The sequence below is a fragment of the Cyrtonyx montezumae genome, unplaced genomic scaffold (genome assembly GCF_038088225.1).
Source record: "Cyrtonyx montezumae isolate F1298 unplaced genomic scaffold, pur_monq_1.0 scaffold_2, whole genome shotgun sequence".
Lineage (NCBI taxonomy): Eukaryota > Metazoa > Chordata > Aves > Galliformes > Odontophoridae > Cyrtonyx > Cyrtonyx montezumae.
Genome location: NW_027071936.1, coordinates 19,168,236 through 19,192,781, shown reverse-complemented (window position 1 = coordinate 19,192,781; position 24,546 = coordinate 19,168,236). Strand labels below are relative to the sequence as shown.

General features: G+C 40.2%; 1 protein-coding gene across 2 annotated transcripts in view; it reads left to right on the top strand.

Annotated features, from left to right (window-relative positions):
• Positions 1–24,546, top strand: part of WWC2 (WW and C2 domain containing 2) — an 84,623-nt gene that overhangs the window by 8,800 nt on the left and 51,277 nt on the right. For both annotated transcript variants that reach the window (XM_065736535.1, XM_065736536.1), the window contains exon 2: positions 17,848–17,957. In XM_065736535.1, the coding sequence (XP_065592607.1) occupies positions 17,848–17,957 (110 nt within the window). The remainder of the gene's footprint in view (positions 1–17,847; positions 17,958–24,546) is intronic.

The window sequence follows — 24,546 nt, the reverse complement described above, 5'->3', positions numbered from 1 at the left end:
TATACTATTGACTTGACGTATGTGGGAAATGTGGTGTTATTGGGGTAGATCATCTAGTTAACTACTTGTTAACTACTAACTGGAAAGAAATCCTGGGTTTGGAGAAGTAACATGTTCTCATCTATTGAAGTTCAAAGAAAGGACTTAATACTGTACCTCACATGAAGTCATCATTCCCCAACAACCGTACCTTTAATGGAAGAATTAAATGTTGATGAGGAGATACAGCAGAAGGGCACAAAAATGTGCCATACTGGAATGGGAATTAACGAGGGCAGTGGAAAGCTGCCAGGGATGTGCTACTGTATCGTGACATTTGCTCTGTCACTGCAGTAGTACCCACAAAGTAATGTGAAGTTCTGTTTTACTCTGCCTGTCAATCCTATGAGCAAAAGTACAGAAGTTGGATGTCCTTCTCATTTTGAAGACTACGTGCTGCATAATACTGAAGTAGGTCTGATGCTCAACAGATAGCATGTAATTTGAATTTTAGAATTGAATGGGGAAAATGTATGTTACATCTAGTGACTGGTTTGTTAAAGATACTTGTATGAGGGCTGCGTTATCTGCAACATAATCTTGACGTCAGTCCTACAGTACGTAATAAAAGCATCTAGGTGCCATTTCTGTCTGTTCCTTCAAATGTCACTTTGGAAGGGATGGCATGTTAAAGTTTGCTCAAGAAAGCACTTTCTGAGCTAGGGATGATTGAAAACAACTCTTCTGAATGGCACCTTGCTGTACTTCACAGATCATAACAGCTTTTATTCAGCTTTGTGATTGTTTTTTAAATTACTACCTGTAGATGAATGCTTGGAAGAATTGCCCTGCTGGCTGCATATTTGGTTTGATTGGGGGCTATCTTGAAGTTGCCTTTAAACTATGTGGGGTTCTTGATGATCCTAGCATTTTCTTATCTTTCTTCTGCTGCATGTTTTTTTTCCACCTATTCCTACAAGTCTAGGAAGAGTAATAATTCTTTTCAATTTCAATTAAAAAAAATGATTTCAAGCTAACGTATCCAGAGATGCTTCTTTCAAAAATGATGAAGATGCTGATTGCTTTGCATTATTCTTCCACCTGAAGACATAAACTATGTAATAGATGATTATTTTACTACTAGAAGCCGATCAACTAGAAACTGTTTAATTTACAAAAGATGCATTTGTCACAGGGGAAGCTCCAAGTGACATCCATAAGAGCGGTGTACAAAAGCAATACCATTTTAATACTTTATTAAAATATCAGCACGGCAGTAATGTGCTGCATGTTTTTCAGGGGTGGATGTTTGGTTGGACTGTCACTGAAAAGACAGGCAGAAGAAAAGAGACAAAATGAATGTCATCAGACGGAGTGACAGTTGAAGTTGGTTGAAACATTTTGAATAAGCAGCTTTTTTTTTTTTTCCTCCAAGAACCTGAAGTGTTGATAAGTCTGTTTAGAATGTTAGAGCTCTCCTTTTTGACAGCAGGTTTTGTGAGGGAGTCCTTTTGGGAGTAGGAAAGGCTGGGAAGGTTTTATTACTTGTTAGTCAGGGCACCAGTCTGGAATGTGAAGGAATCAGATTGCAGTCCCTGTCCTGATGGAAAATGATGTGGTGCTGTTGGAAAGCCAGCTCTGGGATGCACGAGCTGGTGCAGGTAGCGAGGCCAGGCCTGATTCCATAGCTGCTGCGATCCAAGGCAAAAGAGAAATGGAAAGACAGGTTTCACTTCTGAAATTGGAACGTTCAGATTTTTATTCTTATTTTTTTCCTGAAGGGGAAAAACAAACAAAGGAATAAAAAGAAACAATACTGTAAAAACTCCCATGAAGTGTAATTGTTGTCCTCTAGATATCATTGAGGTGTGCCTATCACTAGAAATATTTAACCAAAGACAGTTCGTAATCTCCATAAATTCCTCTCAGATTTTTATCAACAGCCATTTCCAGCTACAGTTGCTGTGCCCTGTGTGCCCTCTGTTTCTTGTGTATGATGTCTTTTTTTTGTTGTTGTTCAGAACATAGCTCAAGTGAATAAGCAGATAGGAGTGTGATGGAAATCCACTCAGATACATCACTCTGTCTAAAGGAGCAGTGTGGGATAAGTAAAGGGGAGATGAGGGCGATGGCAGCAGCAGAGTACGTTGTTGCTCGTGTGCTCAAGTCCTCCATACATCTGAGCTTGTTGGCAGCTTAGCAGCACACCTTAGCTTGCTAGCAGCTGGCAGGAGGAGCGTGATTTGCTCTGTGCAGCCCTTGTTTGGTTTGCTCTTTGGGCCGTGCACGTAGGACTAGCCAGGCCTTCTTCCTTCTGCAGATCCCTTAAAAGTGAGTTTAGGCCGTTCTAGCTGTGTTTTAGACACCTTTGGCCTTAGAAATAGCTTTTTCCCCATCTGTTTTCTCTTTCTGAGGCATTATAGCAGCTGGAGGAAGCAAGGCAGAAGGAAACAAGTACATGAAGGTCAGTGTTGAGGTGTTTCAGTCCTTGTATTGTCTTAGTAGGGAGTCTGGTCTCTTATGGCATGCTGCAGATATACCCCCTGCTTCAGTAGAGGGATTTCTCTGACCCTTCTCTGTCTCAATTCTATATGTGGCAACTGCAAGCCATGATCTCTGTGCTCTAGACCATCCCTGCTGACAAGGAGACTTGGCCATCTTTCTGCCTAAAGTGACTTTCCCAGGAGCATCTCCCCAAATGGATCATTTTGCCTGTGTCCTTACTGCTGCAGCAATTACCAGGCTTCAGAACCCCTTTGCTACTACCAGGCCACCCATAAAGGACTTCGGTTATAGCCTATGCACAGTGCATGGCAGTGCTGTGAAGTTCTTTGGGTGTTAATTAATACTTCCTAGTCAGGTTGGCAATGGGAAAAGATGATGTCTCCCTGAAGACAAGTGAAAGGATCAAAAAGTGCTCTGGCCTGCTTTCTTCAGCTGGCATGGTATATTGCCCTGCTCCATCAACCGGATTAATTCCTCAGCTGCCAGTGAGGGTCACCAAGCACTGCTGCTTCCTTACATATCTCCCAGTGGCTGGTTTCAGAGGACAACAGGAAAACAATCCAGGCTTGGAAATCAAGAAACCAAACTCTGATCCTTTGCAAATCCTGCCTGATGTGCGAGGGCATGCTTTTCTTCTGCAGATTCTGGTCAAATGAAGTCAGGTGTCACTGCTGAAAGCCAGACGTGTTTTGTGAAGGCTTTTAAAAGCTGAAATCACTTCTGGATGGAAGTCTTGTTTGCGCTGATTCAAAAATGCTGGTAATGGTTAAAATACCCTAATTTTAAGAAATGAGCAGTACTGTCACTAGGTCTTTAAAGTGATGTTGCTATATGTAGAGTAAACCAAATAATAAACCTTGTTGCTATCTATCTGTGGTAAAGTGACAGAACTGCAGTGATTTTAATGCAGGGAGAGTAGGAAAGTGGAGGAGAAAAAATGTGGTGTGCAAGATGTAATGTCTTTTCTGTCTTTGGCACAAAGCAGCAATGTCAGCAATAAAGATGGAGCTTAGACCCTTTCACCCAGAGTTTCATAAAGAGCAGATTTTTTCCCAGTATTCGACCAGTGTAAAAAATAACGGAACACAGGAATTGGATTGGGAAAGGATAAAATTAACATGTACTGGAAGTAAGGGAAGAGCTGTGCAGGTTGCCTTTAGGAAACAATCTAAGTGCATTATTCTGTTGCAGAAGCCTATCTTCCTCCTTACTGTTTTTTCCTGTAAAAGTTTGGTTCTTTATAGTGTGGCACAAAAAGAAATGCTAAGTATACTGACAACTGAAAACATAAAATGATGGTCACCTAGTGCATTGAAACAGTTAGAACAAAATGCATAAGAATGGATTTTTCATTAAACAAGCACGCAGCACTGATGATTCCTCTAACTCCTACCATTTCAAAGACATGACAGAAGATCAAATCTCTTATTTTATGGCTGATCTAAATCAATCATTGTTCTGTCCGGCAGAATTCCAAGCCCACATTTGAAAGCTCTTTTGAGAATTATCCTTCCCCCACCCTAAGTTATATCTGCCAGATCAGGAAATTCCAGCTTCTCTTAAACTTACTATGGAGTCCCCAGAGTCTGAAATGCAGAAAGCAGATTTTTTTTATGCTGGCCTGTGAATAATTGCGATCCTCTTTTTCTTCCCTAACCTTTTCACATGCTTTCTAAAGCACAGCTTTAGCCATGCTCGGTGCTTGCAGATAAGCTAAAAAAGAATTGCATTTAGTGTCGTGCGTTTGGAAATCTGTCCTTGTCAGGTCAAAGTCCGTGCTTGTACACATCTCTCTTTGTTAATATTCCTTGTATTTGTTTTAATTGCTTTACTTAATACACTGTAGGGTGTTGAAATGCACACAGGCACCTAATGGCATTTTCAGCTGGTTAGAAGTTTGACTCCTCTTCAGCTTCCCAATACTTGTAGAAATGACCGATGCAGGAGGAGAGTCAGAAGTCTAGCCTCCCAGCAGATATATTTTGTTTTAAAAGCTTGAATGATACATGAGGTAATTTCCCAAAGGAACCTGAGGATGTTATGTGGAATTGGAGGAAAAATACTATCTCTGAGTATTAATATTTATGTTAAAGATTTTTCACAAAAGCAACTGATGTAGATTGATTTATGAGAGATCATACAAGACTTTCATTGGAAAGTTTAAAGAGATGACACAAGTAATTGGATAGTGGAGATTTGTATCTGGGCTATCTCTTAAGAGCAATCTTCTCTATTCAGTTTAACAGAATAATAAATGGTGAATGGAGATGTAACGCTTATCCTGGCTCGGGGTGACTGCGCGTTTCCACTGGGTGAGCTAATGTTGAGGTTTTTCATTACTCACACTGTGTAAAAACTTTACATTTAGCAAAATACTTAAGTGATTTTTATGAAGTAATCATTTAAAAATACGGTGTGTGAGAAATACCAGAAGTCTGTGAAATTGCAGCTTCCCAGTCAGCTGAATTTATTGTAACTCTGCTTATATGGCAACTTGCCTCTGCCGGAACAGAAGATAGATACGGGGTGGGAGATGACTGTTTAATCAACTCTCTATGCTTAGATGCTGTTTTTCTATGGAAGTGTCACTGCTCCGTATTTGAGAGAGCACTGTAGCTTTTGATGTCATTAGCGATGTTTTCAATCTCTCCTTCTCTAGAGTAGTTCCTCATTAAGAAACTAGTTTTGACTTAATAAAAATAAAATGAAAATGGTAGAAGTCAAGTTTCTTGCAGAAAGACATAATCTTGAGGTTTGGTTTTGGCAAACCCAGTGGAAGTCAGGTGAGCGTAGTCACACCCACAGCTTGGTTCTGTCTTTGGTGAAGGACATGGCAAGGCTGCCCTTGCCATCTGTGGAGCAGGATATGGTGTGTGGGGCTTTTCCTTGGCTTGCTCTGGGAAGCTGCTTATCCTTTGTGGGTTTGGGCTTTTCAGTGATTTACCTGGCTTCGCTTTGAAATTCTAGTAATCAGTAGATCAAGGATGTGTAGTAATTAGGCATTTTCCTAATTGCCCGAGCAGTTCCATTTCATAATACATTTGAAATTAAATGCCATTCTCAATCACATCTTCACTTTTACACTAACAGGACTTTGCAACTAGTGGAAGTTCATTGTTAGTCCAAAAATTTCTCAGCCTGCCAAAAGCAATCTTCTCATCTTCACCACATAAAAAACTGCACGCTGTCATTAAGCACCTCTCTGATTTTACATGCTTAGTCTTACTTTTTTTAATAGCTCACTCTTATGAAGTAGTAGTAGTAGCACTCATGTATGTTACGGTGCCGCAGGCAGTCCCCACAAAGGACCAGAATTCAGTGTCTGCTGGATGCTCTGCTCTGAACAAGCCATGGGACAACCTCAATTGGGACTGTGGTGGGTGATGATTTCACCCCTTCTCTTGTGCTGGCATTTGTAGCAGTAGTGAATTGGCCTGGCAGCTAGGATGGCATGAAAATGAATAATACAATCTCTCCAATCCTGGTGTATTTCTTTGTTCTGTCTTGCTCTGGGGTCACCAGGATATCAGCACAGGTGCACTGCAGGACCAAAACTCAATGTACTTTTTAAGATAGTGTCTAAAAGTGTCAAGTAAGAGAGGGGGGAAACCACTTGCCTTAATCTGCAGGAGGCTGTGAGCCTTTGCTGCTCGGGCAGGCTGCTGGCTCACATTCAGCTCGCTGCCCACCAGGACCCCAGGGCTGCTCCCAGGCTGAGCATTCCCAGACTGTATTGTTGCAAGGGGCTTTTCCTCCCCACGTTCAGGACTTGGGTGTTTATCCCTGCCTAATTTCTTAAGGTTCCTGTTGGCCCATTCCTTTTCAGTGGTGGTCGTATCCTTGGCAGTGTTGGTTGTTCCCCTTGGTTTGGATTCATCTGCAAGTCTGAAGGGATTGTGCTGATGCATCCTCTATATCATTGATGCAGATGTTGAACAGGACAGGTCCCTGTAGTAATTCTTAGTGGCTTCCAGGTAGAATGCAGCCCATGGACTGCTAGCTCAGAAGGCAGGCCTGGACTTGCAGGCTGCTGGTACGAGGCTGGGGCAGACAGAGGACTGGTGCTGTGGTGCTGTGTCAAAAAGGGGTGACTAGCTATGAGTACTGTCAGTGGTGCCTATTGCTGTGAGCTTTGTAGCAGCGATGTCCTGCTGAATTTTCCTGTAACTTTTGACTAGGATAGTCTTAATTTTTTACTGAAGTTCAAGACTGACCGTACTACTGGCTCCAAATTTGATTAATACAAGCCTGAGAAATGCCAATTTAAAGCAATATGTTTGTGTTTTTTAAGAAATCCTTTGTGTGATTCGCAGAAGAAAAAAAAATGTCCAAGAGAAAAAAGAAAAAAACAACTAATGGCTCATTATAAAATATTGAATAACTAGATGTTGATCAAGTAAGAATACATTAAAGAGACTTCAAAGATACCTTTGCTTACGGGACTGCAGTTTCCCTGTCATGACTGCAGTGAGGCAGATTTAAGAGTCCTTTCTAACAGAGGTCCAGTTGGAAGTATGTGCACGAGGCCAGAGTATTTTTTTTTTTCCTTTTCCTCATCCCAGGGGGCACATTCTTCTCTCTTTCACCATTGCAAATTAACCTTTAAGATTTCTGTTTTGTGTTCCTTTATGATGGTAAAGGACGAGGGTTGTACCACGCTGTTCAGCTGTGCTACTGGTTTAGTAGCTTTATTCAATCATTTATTACATTTGTAAATTTTGGGTGATTAATATAAAGGTCAGCAGCTTCTTTGTAAATTCCTTTAAACTTAAGACAGAATATGACACGGTTTCTGTCTTTGGATTTCTCATTTCCAATCCCAACAGCCTCAGGAAGGGAAGGAGTAGCAAGTTTAATTTGTCCTTTCGCATGTGCCACTACGAGTGAGTTCAGAAGTTCCAATAGCAGAGTACACGCATCTGAAATGCTGGCTTCCTTATCCTAATAACTGTTTGGCTTTCTGACTTCTGCCAAATGTTGGGCTGATTCAAAGAACCAACCACACAGCGCTGAGCAACTTCAGTGGAACTGGCAGAAATACTTAATGTCTCTTGCTCCAATTAAAAGTGATTCTGTAATACAGAATCTCTTAACTGCTTTCTGTGCATAACCTCGTTCTTTTTTTACTTGGAGTTTCCAAGTGTTACCTTAAGTAATTAAATTTAAAAATGTACAAAATAACCTCATTTTGGTGTTCTCGTTTCCCTTTCTCACATACACTTTCACCTTGAAAGTTAGGACTGGTAAAATGTTATTTTTGTCTCTTTATGGCAGTATTGTGAATACTGTTTTGATGTTTGTACACTACTTAGAGGAAATGCTGGTAATTTATCCTGTACTATTTAGGGATCATAGCCAGGGAATAGGTTTTAATATGTATCATGTTCTCTGAAGTACAGTTCTTGAACTAGAATTATCTTTTTAAACTAATGATGCCAACTGCTAATGACCAGAAGGGAGCATTTCAGAAAGGTGGAAAGCCCTATTCTGGTCTGATAAGCAGAGCATTGGCTCTTCTGACAGACCCAGGTTCCCTTGTAGGGTGTCTCTTAGAATTCCTAAGCAATCACTGAAACTACTGCTTTGGAAGTTTTTCCACTGCTTTGAACAACTGTTTGTGCCAAACACATTCAGTAAAGAGAGATGTGTGATAACGGATTGTATCCTGGGAGAGAGAAAATGCTTGTTAAAGGCTGTTTGTTTGTTTTAATTTTACCTTACTAGGAACTGTGTAGTGAATCTGACATGGAAGATGTCATCAGTTTGGCACAGGGGATAAAAGCTGTTTTATTTCTTGTTTAAATAGAGATCCTTGCTGAAATAAATTAAGTATTCCTGCTGCTGACTACTAGAGAGCTTGCTGTGTTCATTCTTGGTTTTGGTTTAGTGTTTGGTGTTGTGGATTTTTTTTTCTTTCATTTTTTTTCCTTTTTCGAAGGCAGGACTGGGTGTGTGGGAAGGGAAGTCACAGGAGAGCACTTGGACATTTCCTGTTACATAATTGCTGTGTATTTCCCATTCCTCCAACCTTATTGCCAGAAGGAAGAAATTTCATCTTAAACTTGTATTCAATTAATATTGTGAATAAAGAATGTAAAAACAGTAGAGACGCTGAAGGAACTCTGTTTTTTTCATGCAGGATTATTTTTGGCATGTCTTATACAAAGAAAGGCAATTCAGTGTCACAAAATGCTTTAAGAACAAGAGTTCTACATATTAAACCAATTGGAGAGCGAGATTAAGCGGAGGCCAGAGCCTGTGTCTGAATCCTTCATGCAGTTGTGATTTCAGAGTTCTTTGGCACCTAAGCACTGTAGCTTTTTAGGTTTGGCAGTGGATTTGTGTGAAGCCACTACATTTGCCCTCAGTTGTTATTTCAGTTTAGTGTGGCTTCATGATTTGTGTCTGTCTGTAGTGTCTGTGCTTCTTGGGCTGTTGCAGTGTCCATCACTCCACTCTCAGGGATGTAAGGATTTTTCCAGAGGCTGCCTTCTTTGGAACTATAGCTGAAATGATTGAAAGGAACCTTCTGAACCATTTGCACCAAGAGTTGTCATACCTTTTAATGGTCTCTTTATTGGTATTGTGATGCAAATATATTCCCCTCTCTTTTTTTCATAGCAGTGTGCTGCTTGCAGTTGTATCAGTCGGTGGTGTGTTTGTGCCCTTTCTGGGTGAATAGCTGTTAGTCCATTTTACAGACTACTACCACTCATCTGGAAATAGAGTTCACCAGTGCCAGGTGTTGGCCAAGTGTCTGTGTACCAGTTGAACTGGGACTGCTTCTGTATTTTTGCAACAGAAGCTGCAGTGTACTACGAAGTACACAATGGTTTCATGAAGTACACATTAAAAACTGTCACAAAACAAGTGATTGGGTGAGAAGCCAGGAATGTGGGCATCAAGAGCTCAGAATTGAGAATAATGATGAGAGCGTGGTGCAGTCTCCCTGCGAGTGCAGTTGGTGGGTCTGTATCTGCATTGCGGTGACCTTGGGCAGTTAACTCAAGTTCACTCTTCCCTGCTCGTGGGATGATTGGTGTGCGTGGCCCAAGTGCTTCGCAGTGCTGAAGTCGGATGTTTGTGAGGTTGAGATGTTCTGATGGATGGTACTTCTCTAAAGTGCTCATCACAGATTTAAGTTTCCTGCTACTGGAATGGGTAACAGTCCTGCTGACTTGTGTGGAAGCAGAATCTGGCAAGGAGTGTTTATGATATCCTCCCTGTAAATCCAAAGGTCCCTTACAATGCAGTTATTTTTCCACAGGGAGAGGAAAGGAGAGTTCACAGAGCAACATTTTCAACATTCTTTTCTATAGAGTTCACTTGGACTAGTGTGTATATGAAATTAGAGAAAGGAGGAGAGGGAAAGGCTTGGAATAGGAAAAATCTTTTAATGCTGACATTACCATTACGTTTTTTTTCCTGGTTTTGACTGTGTTCCTTCTTGGAGTTTCCCAGATGAAATTTTCATGCTACAGTCGTCCTAGATTTAACCCTTTTGCAGTTAACCAGCTGCCACAAAGCGAACTTGTGGTACTTGCAGCCTGTCATATCCAAGTGCCACATCATCCAAAAGAGCAGAATCAATGTTTTAATCCTTTATAATAAGTATTTCAGCCTGTTGTCATTCTCTTATGGAACATCTCAATTAAATTATAAGCTTTTTGGACAGATGTTGCTTGTGTTTACCTACAGAAACTCTTGGAGAGTTTGTGCCTTCTTTAAATCTCACAAACCAATGCTTGACTGATTTGTGTTTATTTTTTACAAACGTGCATTTCTAAATGTGTGTCTTACTATTACAGAGGAATATTTTGATAATAAATATAAGAAATGTTAAGCAAAGTGAGAGAAGACAGATAAAGGAAACGTTTCCAAATCAGGTTTGGAGGCAGCAGTTATGGAATTGGGAACTTTTAAGCTCACTGGAAACGTATCACGGTGTTTATGGCCTTCGATTAGAAGTAATAGCTGATTTTCTTAACAGAGCTTTTGATTGACAACAAGGGTTCCCTCTATAAACAGTGTCCGAGCACATATACAACTAACCTATAGCAGCACTGCACATAATAGCCTTTTCATAATGTCACTGCATTTGAGCTTTCCAGGGGAAAAGCTCAAAGGTCGTGCTGCCGGTTTATGGCTGTGGAATTATCCCTGTGCGAGGGTATGGTTATCAGACATTCCTGACATTCCGGGTGTCTAATATTATAGTGCTTACACGCCAGTGCAGGACCAACTGCTGTGGCAAGGAAGAGCACATGGCATTGCCCATTTCCACTCTTCCACCCCATAACCTTTGCAGCTATCTTCTTCACATTGAACTTGGCATTGCTGAAGAGAGAAACAAATTATGAGCAAAGAGATTTGTTTTTCCTGCAGAAGATTACATGTCCTCCTTTTCACTTAAGCGTTTGATTTCTTTCAGTGTTTTCTACTGCTAAAATGGAGTAGCAGAATATACAGCTGTGTTCAGTGTATTATTTTTTTTTTCCTTCACTGGTGGTAGGAGGAAGGCACAAACAGTTTATCCTAATCAGAAGGAAGAGGAAATGAAAAGCCACGCCTGGTGGCAGTTTGACCTGGTCCTGTGAGCAGTGGGTGTGGGTCTCTTCCTTCCCCAGAGCATTCCTCCCCTCTGGGTCTCTGCCACTCAGGTTGTGTCCTTTTCAGAAGCACCTGTGGAGGGACAGTGAGCTGACACCGAGCTCATGTTTTGGCTTTGACAGCTACTGTTTTTCCATGTTTAATTTTTTTGCAGGTGTAAGGGGATCTTTGTTTTAAAGACCCTGTTGCTCTCAACGTGCAGTGCATCTTTTCTGTTACATACATTGGCTGGGTTGTCTTACAGCAATTCTGTTTGGAGTAGAAAAATTGTTGGAAGCAGTCAAGAGTTTTTTTCAGAGTTCTGTTTTTGCTGTTACAGACATTTAGTAAAAGTGATGCATAGTTGTATTGAATGTAGGTCTTCTTGTTGCAGTAGAGTTGCAGGCAGGTCACTTGGCTTGTTTTCAGCCTTCTGGCAGTGACATATTTTTAACAAATCAGGAAGAACAGTTGCCCAGAAAACATTCGAGGAACGGAGTATGGTTTTCTGCTGCACTTAGTGCTTGTCTCCAAAGCCAGTCACTGGTGAGGTATCAGCTTGTTGTTTCTTCACAGTCCTTACTGAATGCTGCAAATGGTTTTACTGAATACTGTGGATGGCCGTGTGCCATGGCACAGTGTAAGAAGCTGAGCAGGTCTGCTGGTAGGCTGCTGGGAGGGAGCAGCCAGCAGGGGTAGCAGGTGGCCCTGGCCACATTGTATGGCAGCACCGCTGCAAGTGTGCCTGAGGGGTTCTCTGAACGAGAGCTAAGAAGGACACTGTTCATCACACTGCTCTTTTATCGGATCGGTTCAAAATGATCTCGAGTACTTTGACTAAATTATGGAGAAGAAACTGTTTATTCAGTGTTATAAAAAAACATTGCGTGTGGTTTTATCCTATCTACAAAAACCCAGGGCTTGTTTGTAGTATGGGAGATGTCATTTGGTACTAGAAATCAAGTGTCTGAACTTGTAAAACATCTGTGAGAGGTGTGATCCAGCAGAAGATGCCAAATATTGTCCAGCCATTCGGTGTTGCTGCAAGGCGGTGAGCTGACTTACGTACATCTCTTAGTGTAAGCACTGAACTGCATGTCTGTACATTTTCTTTTACCAACAATTACTCTAAAACCCAAGAAGTATATTTATTTAGAGTCTACAGTCTGTCATAAGTATTTGAGACCTTAAAGGAATCATAAGATAGAAACAGCATGCTAGTAAAAATGGTACTACACTTACATGATTTTTGGAAAACTGGAAACTTCTCCCAATCGGTGCAGGTTTCCATTCTTTGTACATAAATTTGGCTGCTTTACTCATCTTCTTATTACCAGGAACAAGTGATCTCAAATCTGGAAAATGAGTGACAAATGTGAAATGTAGCTAGGAAATACCTGCTGATGGGATAAGTTTTTTTCAGCAAAATGTACATAGCTCGTCTGTGAATTTCTACTCTGCATTTGGTTTGAATGCCTGTGGTGCTACAGAGCAGTGAAGGCACAGTGCTGCCAAGGTACTGCTGCCAGCTACGTGTAAATGCTGGGTGTGTGGCAAGGTGTGCCTGTCTACCTACACTAGTGTGCGTGTGCATGCGTGTGTGGCACAAAACAGACCGATAGGGCACATGCTATGCTAGATACAGGCATAAATCAGCACCATCTGCTATTATTGAAAGCTTTCATGATGAGTGGAGTGGTATTTAATTTTAACTCCTTAGTGATTGTGTTTTGGTATTGAAAAGGTAACACACATGTTTGCTGTCCTTTAAATATGGGCCTTTGTTCACTGAAAAAATGGTTGCGGAAAGAAACTTTGTGAGCCAAATAAACAGACTCCTGAGCTTCTGTTATTTAAGGACCAACTGCTACAATAAAACAGGCTGCCACTATTCAAGTCCTTCTTTGATGTATTCTCATGTCATGCAGCTGCCTACTGGGTTACTCTTTCAAAATAATACACATAATGAAGCAGTAGTTTATCTTAATAACACCCTTATTAAAACAGAATGTACCTAAGCAATACAAAGGTTGTACATAGTGTCTTGGACTGCTATCTGAATGAGAGGCAGTACTGTGCTAAGAACACTGTGTTTAGAAACTGAGATCCTGTCAACAGAATCATGAATGAGATTTTGGAGAGAGAAACAGCATGTGGGATTTCCATGGTTATAGACTTGAACGAGCCAGGGATGTAGGGAAAGGGTGTTTTATGACCATGTGAACTCTGCCACTTTCTACAGGTAAACGGCCCAGTTAGGAATTTTTTAAGTTAGGGAATGTTGGGGATTTTTTTATTATTATTATTTTTTTATTTTATTTTGCAGCTTCAGGCTCTGATTTGTAGAAGAAAAAATCATCTTCCTAATGTAGCGTAACTGTGCTGCCAGTGGTTACAGACCTCAGCCACTGAGCAAAGCAGTGCTCCCTTTCTAGCCCTACCCTGCAGTGCAGAGAGATCTGCAGTTCTGCATGCACTTGCCTACCTGGGCATTACTACCAAGTGTTTGTACAGCCTACATTTAGTTACCTTGTGTTGGATCAGGAGGCTTGTATTTAGACAATCTCTATATAGTCAGTAGGAAAAGAGGGAAACCTTCAGAGTGTGATTCATCTTGAATCTAAACAGATGTGCTGAAGTAGACTCACAGGGGAACGTGAAGGAGTAATTTGGGTAAGATAACTAACTCTTAAAGTTAATGAGATGAACTGCACCCCTGAGTTTTATGTGAGAAATCCATATTGGGTGCCTGAATGTTGGGCAGGGATTTGGGAATTTTTGAATATTTGGGATGGGATGAGAAGATGGATTTATGAATCTTCCAAATTCACAATGCTTGAAGCATTAGAAAGTGGGGTAAAAGTTGAATTGGTTTTAAGATCCAACTTGTACGCTAAATTTGGAGGTCTATTAAAGAATTCAAACACTTTTATTCTGTTTCTGCATTCCTTTGCGTGACCAGATATTACATTTGAGCGACTGAATGAAAATAAGAATGAAGTAGTTTCAATTATGCTTTTTCAAAATAAGTAAGAAATTGGCTGATGTTGATTGTATGTTCCTATTCTGTGACCCTGTGCTAATGGAAAGTATTTGTGAGGAAGTGTCCAGAATCTGTGTCACTGTTGTACTGTGTAGCTGGTAAGTTACTGTACAGCCTTCTCTGAGCGTGTGTGTGGGGTTAAGTGAGCCAGGTGTGGGTAGGTGTGCACGTGGGCATTCCATCGTGGGGTTTCTTCATTTATGTTCTAATAGATGTAACTTCAGTTTTGTCAACTTGGTTCCCAGAGAATAAGGAAGATATGGGCGTTTTTTTTTGTTGGTTTGTTTGTTTAGAACAGTTGGGTGACTTTTTAAAGAAGTAATAGAGTCCTTCATTGTAAGAGAAAGCGTGTAGCACGGAATTTGAATCGTTGTATATCATTGTATGTACAAGAATGAATGGGAATGAAATTTAATCTGTATAACACTTCAGATAGATGTCTTACTAGATTATTGCTATAAGGCAAAGAACACAAGGTCGATTTTGGTAAGGGCTAATTGGGATTTGGAGAGTTTTCAAATGCATGTTGAAGTTGCTACAGAAGTTGAGCACTGACCCTAGTTATAATTGAATTTAAAACTCCAGGACTTAACTGTAGGTGAAGCATTTCACAACAAAGAAGGTGTTCTTGGAAGTCTTTTTAAAAGACAATAAGATGAACCTTGTCATAGTTCTCAGGTGTTTTTATGAAACCTCCATCTGCATTTTTGTCCTTTCTAGTTGAGGAAAAGAAGAGTCTCAGATTTGTTGTTTGCTTTTTATGTTCCTCCTGACCACCCCCAGTTTTCTAATATGAGCCTCCTGTTACTTTTCTCTCTTCCCCATGTGCTCTATCCATATGTATTATAAATCACATTAAGTCAGTCTGAGCAAAACATTTTAAGTTCTACTAGCGCTGTTCTTCGGTGTATTTATAGAATCAGGTCTTGAAATATGCTACAGAAGTCTGCTGAGTTTAGAAGGGAGCAAAGATTAAAGTCTGGAGTTTCCTGTCGATAGAATCCTAATCATAATATGGCTAATATTCTCTGTTCTAAGTGCCTTCATCCTTAAGAGATGTTGAAGAGAAATGGAGTCAGAGAAGGAATGCAGCAGAACACAGTGCTCTTGCACAGAATAATGTGCTGAAATTTTCATGTGCGTGTGTGTAATGCACTCATTTTGAAGAGCATGCACTCTGATGAGAACAGAAGTGTGAAATACCATGGGTTGTCCATATCCTAACAGAAAGACTGCATTCACTAGTACACAAAGTAGATTTCTAAGTTTTTGTGGACACTGACTTCAGTAAGAAACATTTCTTCTGTATATTTTTGTAGTCTCAGGGAGTTATCTCAAACAAGAAAATGCATAAAGTTATCCAGATGAAACAATACCGTGTTGACAATCTGTCAATCTGTAGTTATGTTTCCATTTTACAACATCATCTGCCTCTTCATTAATTTTAGATGCGTGTACAGACTGCATTCATGTCTGTAAGAATATTAATCATTAATGATGATACATGTAACTGCAGAATCTACTGTTTAAACTCTGAGATAACTTTGTGTTTTGAAAAATACGAAGTGGTGCTATAGCTTCTCTGTGTGTATGTCTTTTTTTTCCACTGAGGTTTCCCAGAGCGTCTGTGAAGTGATTGGCATAATTAGATAATGGAGTTAGAGATTTTCTCCTGACTTTCTTGGGAGTAGCCACTTGTGACATACACACACATTTCTTGTTCCCTGGCCCTTGGGATGCTTTCCACTCCGTTAGCTGAAATGGAAGTGTTGCATTGCAGCAGTACAGAATTGAGTGTAAGGCTAATAAATTAATTTTCATTTGGAAGGAATTATAAAAATTAATTAAGAAGCAAAATATTGCCCATAAGTGAGAATACTTAAGCTCAATGAACGTACACTTAAAAATAAAGAAACGACCTTCTGATAACTAATTCAGCTTCATGGTACGCTGAACGTGGACTTTAGGTCATCCTTTTTTGAGTATCGGTATTCTTTCAAGAGCATGTAAATGGATAACCACCAACTGGAAAAGTATTTTATAGTACCTTGGAATATCAGTGCCCTGAGATGCAGCACTTAATCCTCTATTGTAGTTTAATAAACCTCATTTTTCTTGTGTAACAGTTAATGAATGTAATAGCAGTTTGTCTATCATATGTTATTATCACAGATAATGATCTTCACACAGGTGAGATTCCTTCAGTCCTTGCTCTCAGGGCGAATTTTCAATTATATCTCATAACTCCCTTGGCTTTCAAATTCTGTCTTGTATTTTGCTTGTCTTCATGTCATACTGATCTCGCCCATTCGCTGAACATATTTATGCTGGGACAGTTTTGAGGGCCCAAACCAGCCTGATTCCTCCTTGGGCAGGTCGCTGTCCAGCAGTGATGTCAGCATCTGTCTCAAAAACGTTGTGCTACTGAAAGTCTCAGGAAGGAAGGAGAGAGTCCTGGGATTTGTTGTGGATTTGTTCAGGACCTCAAAATTAAGTATTGGTAACTTTCATAGCATTATGTTTTAAACTTTAGAGAAATGAATGTGGATTCATGCTCACAGTTAAAAAACAAAGCAAAACAAAAACAAATATCTGCCCACACTCTGCTGAAATTTTAAAGCATTAGAGCTTGGTTGTTTGTAATTTCTGCAACCCCAATATGTTGCCCAACTTAAAGAATTGATAGGTCAGATCTGTCAATAATAGTAATAATAATACATTTTGGGACAACAATTTTAATATCAAGTTTGTGCTCCAATTTCTGTTTTCTCAGCTATGTTACAAATTTAATGAAGTAGTCCTGTAAGGTATTTTCTCTATAGTGTTTTCTACACAAAAGAACCCTTTCATTTTGTAGAAAGTAAAATGTGCTGTTCTTCTCACTTCTGTTCCTCACAAAAATGTTGATAACTTGTTTATTTTGGTTAGGAACTAATTAGAGGGGGAAAAAAACACACTAAAAAGCATATATAAATTAGCTTTTTGTTTGTATAGGATAATCAAGATGAGGTGAAAGCTTCTGTGATAGAAATTGTACTTCAGTCCACAAAAGAAGTGATCCTCATGTGTCCCACAAACCACCCCTGGTCATCTTAGTCTCTGTGTAGTACTGTTACCAAACTATTTCTTTTTGCAAGCAAGTTATTAAAATGAATAATGTTAATCATGTATCTTTATAAAAAGGTACCAAATTAATATCAATCCAAATATCCTTTAAATGTAGCTTATAAAATATCTACTTTGTGTGCTTCTCCAATTTTGTTCAAGTACAGGGATTGGCAAGAGCTGCATCTTAGTTATATTTTCTGTATTTTTTGTAGTCATTAGAAGAGATTACCTTGAAATCTTGTGGTGTCATCATAGACTCAAGGTTGAAGGGTCCAGTTCTTTGGAGGATAAATAGGAGTGTAGATTATTAATGTTTTTTAAAAGCTATTGGTTGTTGTTTAATTTTAAGCTGTCAAATATGAAGGATGGTGCAGTGAATTTCTCACTTGAGTGCCTGAACTAGGAAATGTTTGGAATAATTTATATTATGTTCTTGGAGTTGGTGAATTCAGAAGGATGAAATAGGGACAAATAATCAAGATCCTAAACTTTGAGGGGGAGATAGAGGGAGAATACCTCTTCTGTATCCATGCTGTCTTTAGCTTGTCACAATAGGAATTAATATGAATAACAAATGTGTAGGAAAGAGAAACTTTACCTTTGATTTGTTTCTTTGTTTGTAGGTTAACAAAACCCTTGTCATTTGCTGATTGTGTTGGGGATGAACTACCATGGGGATGGGAAGCTGCATATGATCCTCAGATTGGTGTCTACTATATCGATCACGTCAACCGTAAGTATTTTTCAGCTTGCCATACTGATCGTGTCAGAACGCTTATCACAATTAGACTTTTCCTGGGATGTACTTTCAAACATGACTGAGAGTAGGAAAAGATTTCTTATCTGAGAATTGGAGTAATGATTAATGATTCTCTGCCATCAGATGACCACATTTGTGTGCGTAGGTTTGGGGGTGGTTGCAGCTGTACTCCAATTGGTTACATGATTCTTAGCCTTTTTCTGTGGAAGAAATCCATGTAAGAAATGGTAAGTAAAAATGGTTTTTATCTGTTGGTATCAGTAAAGTGTAGGATGTTGAGTAGCTATTAAGTATTCAGTAATGAGCACTGATGGATACGAGTATAGTCAGATACAAGCAACCAAAAATTGACTTCAGTCCACTTCCTGAAATTAACTATTAGTTCAGGTAGTATGGAGTGTGGGAGTTGTTCTTAATTTGTACGTGAGGTCTGGCAGAGGCACTGTAGTTTTAAGGAAGTTGTTGAATACAATTCATTGTATAAATAATGCTGTATTTTGTGGTAATTGGGAAAGGGATGGGGAATTAAATTGCTGGGGAAAACTTGACCTTTTGTATAACATTATTGGCTTCATAAGGCTTGCAAGAAAATCTTGTACAGGCAGGATGACTGCACCTCCTTCTACATATATTTTTAATTGTGTGTGAGTTACATCTAAACCATGCTAAATTATAGCAAAAAGTTCTGAAATACAGTGCATGTTAGACATATCTAAATGAATGTATTACTGAAAGCATTTGTCTTCTTTCTATGTCTTTGTTAGTCCATACTGATTTACACCTTTCTCTCATCTTAGAGATCTTTAATAACATCATAGAAGGGATTCCATTTCAGATGCCTGAGTGTAGATGCCTGCACTTGTGCTAGCAGTGCAGTGTACTTAAACAATAGTAAAATGTCTGTAGCTTTTTGATATGTGTCAGATTAACAGAGGATAGGATCACTAGATAGGGCAGGTGTGGCTGAAAGAGCAGTGGTCTTCAGGAACAAAAGCTGGAGAGCAGGCTGGTTACCCAGAGGCACCTCAAAAGTATGCAGAGATGAATCAAGCCTGGGATGTCTAAGTTGCTGTTGTAGTCAATAGCTATCTTGTCAATACAGCTAGCGTATCCAAAAGTGTGATTTAAATGACTGGTTGGTTGTCTGCTCTAACACTGAGCTGATGTAAGCTCCTTTAGTTAGGTTCAGCTGTAAGTCCGATAAGTAGATAAATCGAGATTGGCCAGTTTTACTGGCCACAGTAGATGTCTGGATTTTTCAGACAAAACCATTAAACCATGAGCAGCCAGCTAGAGCTTAGCACAAAAGACTGTAGATTCAGAACGTCTTACTTCTGGTTGTTCCCTCCTTTTATGTTAAAAACTGAATGCTGGAAATTTCAGTGGTGGAATTTCCATTGGTGTACAGGGCAAGACTTAATGCACTCCTTTTGAAGGTGAAAAGTGACAAAAGTTCCAGTGGTGTCATGAGAAAAAGTACTAGGCTGCAGCTTGCAAAGTTATAAAAATTCTGCCAAACTTCTATAATGAAAGGAGAATTCTTCAAATTCACAGAATCACAGAATATCAACAATATCACAGAATTGCAGGTGTTGGAAGGGAGCTCAAGAGATCATCAAGTCCAACCCCGTGCTAGAGCAGGTTCCCTACAATAAATTGCAAAGGTAGAAGTCCAGACAGGTCTTGAACGTCTCACGAGAAGAAGACTCCACCTCTCTGGGTGACCTGTTCCAGTGCTCTGTCACCCTTAGTGAAAAGATGCTCTTCCTTGTGCTTGTATGGAACTTCATATGTTCAAGTTTTAGGCCACTGCTCCTTGTCCTGTCAGTACACACCACCAAGAAGAGCCTGGCCTCAGCCTTTTGCCTCCAATCTCCCTTTCGATATTTATAAGCATTTATCAGACCCCACTCAGTCTTCTTTTCCTGATGTTGAACAGCCCCAGGTCTCTCAGCCTTTCCTCATATGGAGATGCTCCAGGCCTTTAATCATCTTTGTGGCCTTCTGCTGCACTCCTTCCAGGAGATCCCTGTCTTTTTTGAACTGGGAAGCCCAGAGCAACACAGTAGTGCAAATGTGGCATCACCAGGGCAGAACAGAAGGGGAGGATCACCTCCCTCGACCTGCTGGCCATGCTCTTTTTAATGCATCCCAGGATCCCATTGGCCTTCTTGGCCACAAGGGCACACTGCTGGCTCATGGCCAATCTGTTGTCCACAATGACCCCCCAGGTCTATCTCTGCAGAGTTCATCCTATGAATCAATAGATCCTAAAACAGAAGCTTGTAAATGCTTTCCCCATCTGTCTAAGTAAGCATCTTAGCCCTTTATTTCCCTTCTCCTATAGAAATTTGAGAAATGCCAACTGTCCTTAATTGCCAGTGGCAACTCAGTTTCTCCTCCTGCAGAAGGGTGAGAGCTGGCTGTGAGCAGACTGCAATTGTAAATGCTCCCTCGAACTTGAGAAATTGTGCATTTGGTGTCAATATGTTAAAGTATAATTTTGTTTTACTATCATCTTGTGTTTCCCTATGTAGTTCTTTTAAAATATATCTTTTTTTTTTGCTCTCTCTGATTGCCTTGGGACTTTCTCGTGATTCTCTGAGGTCTGAGGTCATTATTTTATGAATGTATTTCTCCAATTAGGAATCTTAATGTGATGCTTTCAGCCTCAAGGGAGACCAGATTACAGGCCATCTGTCAAGGCAGAACATGCATATGATGTGGGTAGCTAATACTGTAAGAATCTAAATGCTTACCCTGTGGCTCAGTAGCACCTTTTGTTCAAGGGATGACTAAAAGGATGTTATTTGGTGAGCCGGGACTGAGGAGTTCCTTTTGTGCAGGATCCTTATTACTGTTCTTTGGGAGAGTCCAAAGATTTTTAGCTCATGCTGTCACTCTTAAAGTTCTCATTGCACCTGTGTACTTATGTTCATTTACTTTAGCTTTCCATTTTGCTAACATTTCCCAATTTTGCTGAACAGTATGGTTAAAAAGCAATACAAAAAGTCATATCAACTTCTTATTCCACTTAATTTTGTATGTCCACAGGCGAAGCCATCGCTTTCACATTTTTCCAGTTTTTCTACAGGGTTTTCAATGTCAGCCTTTAAGTGGGTGCAAACATTTGTGCTCTTTAAGATTGGATTTGCAAACACTTTTAAGCTGATAAAATCTCTGAAAGAATTGGTCCTGCTCTGCTGCTACCTCTGGCCTTTTGTTCTGTCTCTGCAATGTTTTTGCTTATACTGGCATGAATATTTGCATGGCCAGACAGTGAATCAGATCAGGGAGCTGATTCGAGTTGAAACTAATCCGGCAGGGGAAAAAAAAGTTGCTGTTTGTTCTCCTTCCCACACCCCTCTTTATGCAAGCAAGGGAGGGAAGGTGACCTGGGGATAGGAATGAACACTCAGGTGGACAAGGCCAAGGACAGCTTTTTTGCAGTAGCACTGGTTAAAGGTATTTTGAAACGGCAACTTTGAACTTTCATCTGGTGTGTGCCCTTTGCAGGCCTGCCAGGAAGCAGTTTTGGCTCTTAGGCCATGATTTTCAGGTGCAGTTCTTACTGCCAGCTGTGGTTATCATTGCTTGCTCTGGTTCCTGCCCCCATGTCGTGTCAGTGTGACTGTAGGGAACAAGGCCAGTGGGCAAACACTCTGCTTCCTGAGGTGGTGTGTGAACCCTCCTCCCCTTCCTTCCCCACTGCTGCTTAGCTTTTCTTGTGTGGCTCATTGTGTGGGATGAGTATCCATGGGCAGCTGCAGAAAGGGTGAACTTGAAGTGTCAGCCTTAAGCTTGTTCTCCCTTCCAGGACAGGAGCAGTTCCCAAGAGCTGGTGGGGTGTCAGCCTGTAAATGTGTTTGTTTGCAGATTCTAGCTGCAGAACTTCAGTGGGTTTGTGGCTTTCATTTGAAAGGAAGGATGATTACTGAAGTCCTTGTACAACTCTTGGTGATCGAGATTGTTCTTTAGCTGCAGAACTTCCAGGTACATTTTACAGTTCTGGGAAGTTTTGTTTCTGAATGGATCCAAATAACAGATCTCAGTATCTAAAGATGAGTTAAAGAAAAAAAAAATAATAAAAAAAGGAAAAAGCTAGCAAGTATAGATGTACACAAGATGTATCAGTCTGTAACAGAACTTTGATCCCTAAAATATAGCTAAAGATACCAATATGCCATTAAAACATACAGTAATACATCGAAGTGTTGGAATTCTGATATTCTTTCATTCTTATATTCTTGAAATCTGAGACATGACTAGTTGAGTTCCTTTGCAGAGTTCAGGGAATAAAGTCCCGTTGTTCTAAACCGTCTTTCTTTCTAAGACCTTGGCTTATGTGAAAGACTTCTACTTTTTTGGCTCGACATAAATAGTCTGAGGGAATCCTGTGCTGGGACAAGTTCTGCCTTGCTTTCAATACACTGCGTATTCCTAAATAATTCATCTCCTTCCAGGTTTGATTTTCAGGCTTAGGAATAACCAGGCAAGAGGATGTTTTCTTCATGGCATTGATGTCTCTAACTGGAGTACCAACAGGAGAGTACTTGTTCTGTTTAGTGGCAAAGGTATTAGAAAGGAGCTGAGTGACAGTAGTTAAGAGATAAGGATGGGAAGTAATAGCTGCTCCTAACCCAGCTCTGTTTCAGTTCACTGCATCTCCCCCCATCTCCTCACTTTTTTACTTTGTATTCAATATAACTTTCTTCCTGCCCTGCACCCCAAACACTTTTCTTCAAAAAAGAAGTTGAGCATTAACTGTCTCAGCTTCTGCAGTTCCTCCCTACTTAGTTTTAATTTTCCACTTTGGAAGCATGAATGCACATTCTGGTCCTTTCCCAGTGACCATTTTCTGCCACTGGTTCCTCTGCAGAGGAAAAGAAAAGTATGTCAGAGTGATGCTGAGAGGTCAGGAAACACAGAGGTACAGGGATTTGCAACTACTTATCTGGAGACTAGAATTCACTGAAGGTCCTTATTTCCCACTTAGTTTCCTTCCTTCTTAAAATTTCAAAGCCTTGCTGTTTACATATGCTGTTTGACAATATTTTAGCTACCAGTGTTCTATTTCTTGCTGTGGTCATAAAGACTTCTGTGCCCTTTGCTGCCAGTGTGACTGGTTTATCTGTCATAGGAGCTTTGTGGATAGACTGTTGCTTCTTTGCTCCAGCCTTGGGTTCGGGTTCATCTACACATATGAAAGTTATCCCAGATTATATTCTCAGGCAAGAAAGAAATCTAGAGATGCCACCTTGAGTCTGCAATTAGAGTTAGCTTGAGGGAGTAAGATAGTGTATCTTAGGCGCTGCGGTTTAACCCAGCAGGTGGCTCAGCAGCATACAGCCATTCCCACACTTACCCCTTCCCAGTGGGATTGGGGGGAGAATCAGAATAAATAGCAAAAACAAAGCATATTAAAAAAAAAAAGTCGAACTTGTAGGTTGAGATTAAAAAGAAAAAATACTAAGAGAAAAGTAAGAGGAAAAAAGGATAATAGTTATTGCCTAATAGTTATGATAATTATATGGACAAGCAGTTGTTCACCAGCTGCTGACTGATGCTCAGCTAGTTCCTGAGCAGCAGCAGCATGCAGCCCAATCTACTCTCTTTTCAAACTTCCTGCATGTCATATGGTATAGAATATTGCTTTGGTGAGCTTTGGTCAGCTGTCCTGGTTCTGGCCCCTTCCAGCTCCCTGTGCTCCCCACCCCCTCACTGGCAGGACAATATGAGAAGCTGAAAAACTGGGACAGTCTTGGCTCCATAGAGCACTACCCAGCAGCAACTAGAGACACCAGTGTGTTATCAACATTGTTTTTCTCCTAGACCCCAAACATAGCATCATACCAGACTTTATGAAGAAAATCAACTGTCCTGGCTGAAGCTGCGTGTACTGTTTGTTCCCATGATGCATAGCACTGTCTTTTAAGCAAGTGGTGCCATGCAAGCATTTGGGAAACAGTTGTGAAGACTCTTTACTGTCAGCAAACGTGTTGAAAACCCAGGTACAGTGTATCTATCCTGAATCTTATTTACAGGTTGCTATCTTATCTGCCCCTTGGCTATAGAGAGTCCCACGTAATAGGAAGGAATTAGAGTAATCTGGTCTGTGCAGGTTACCAAAGGAGGGCTAAAACAGCAAAGACCCTGGATTAAAGATGATTTTATCTGCTAACTTTTATGTAAAGATTATACTTGCTTCTTCTTTTTTTTTTTTCTTTCTCATGTATTTCTAATAGCTGTAGCAGTAGAACATTACCTACCTACTAGATACTGTAGAGCAAAATGCTCAGTTTCTGCTGCATTTGACTCAGAGATGTGTAAGCATATGCTATCACGATTGCTAGGGGAAGCTAGCATGCCAGAAGGATAGCATGTTGTTCAATGTTTCTTAGTAAAAATCTATGAATAAATATTTCTTAGAAATCTGCTCATGCTTGCACAGTAGAGCTGTAAAACATTCTCATTTTCATCTCTGTCATGGTTTTGGCTGGGATAACATTAATTTTCTTTGTAGAGACCTGTGTGATGCTGTGCCTTGGATTTTTGCTTAAAA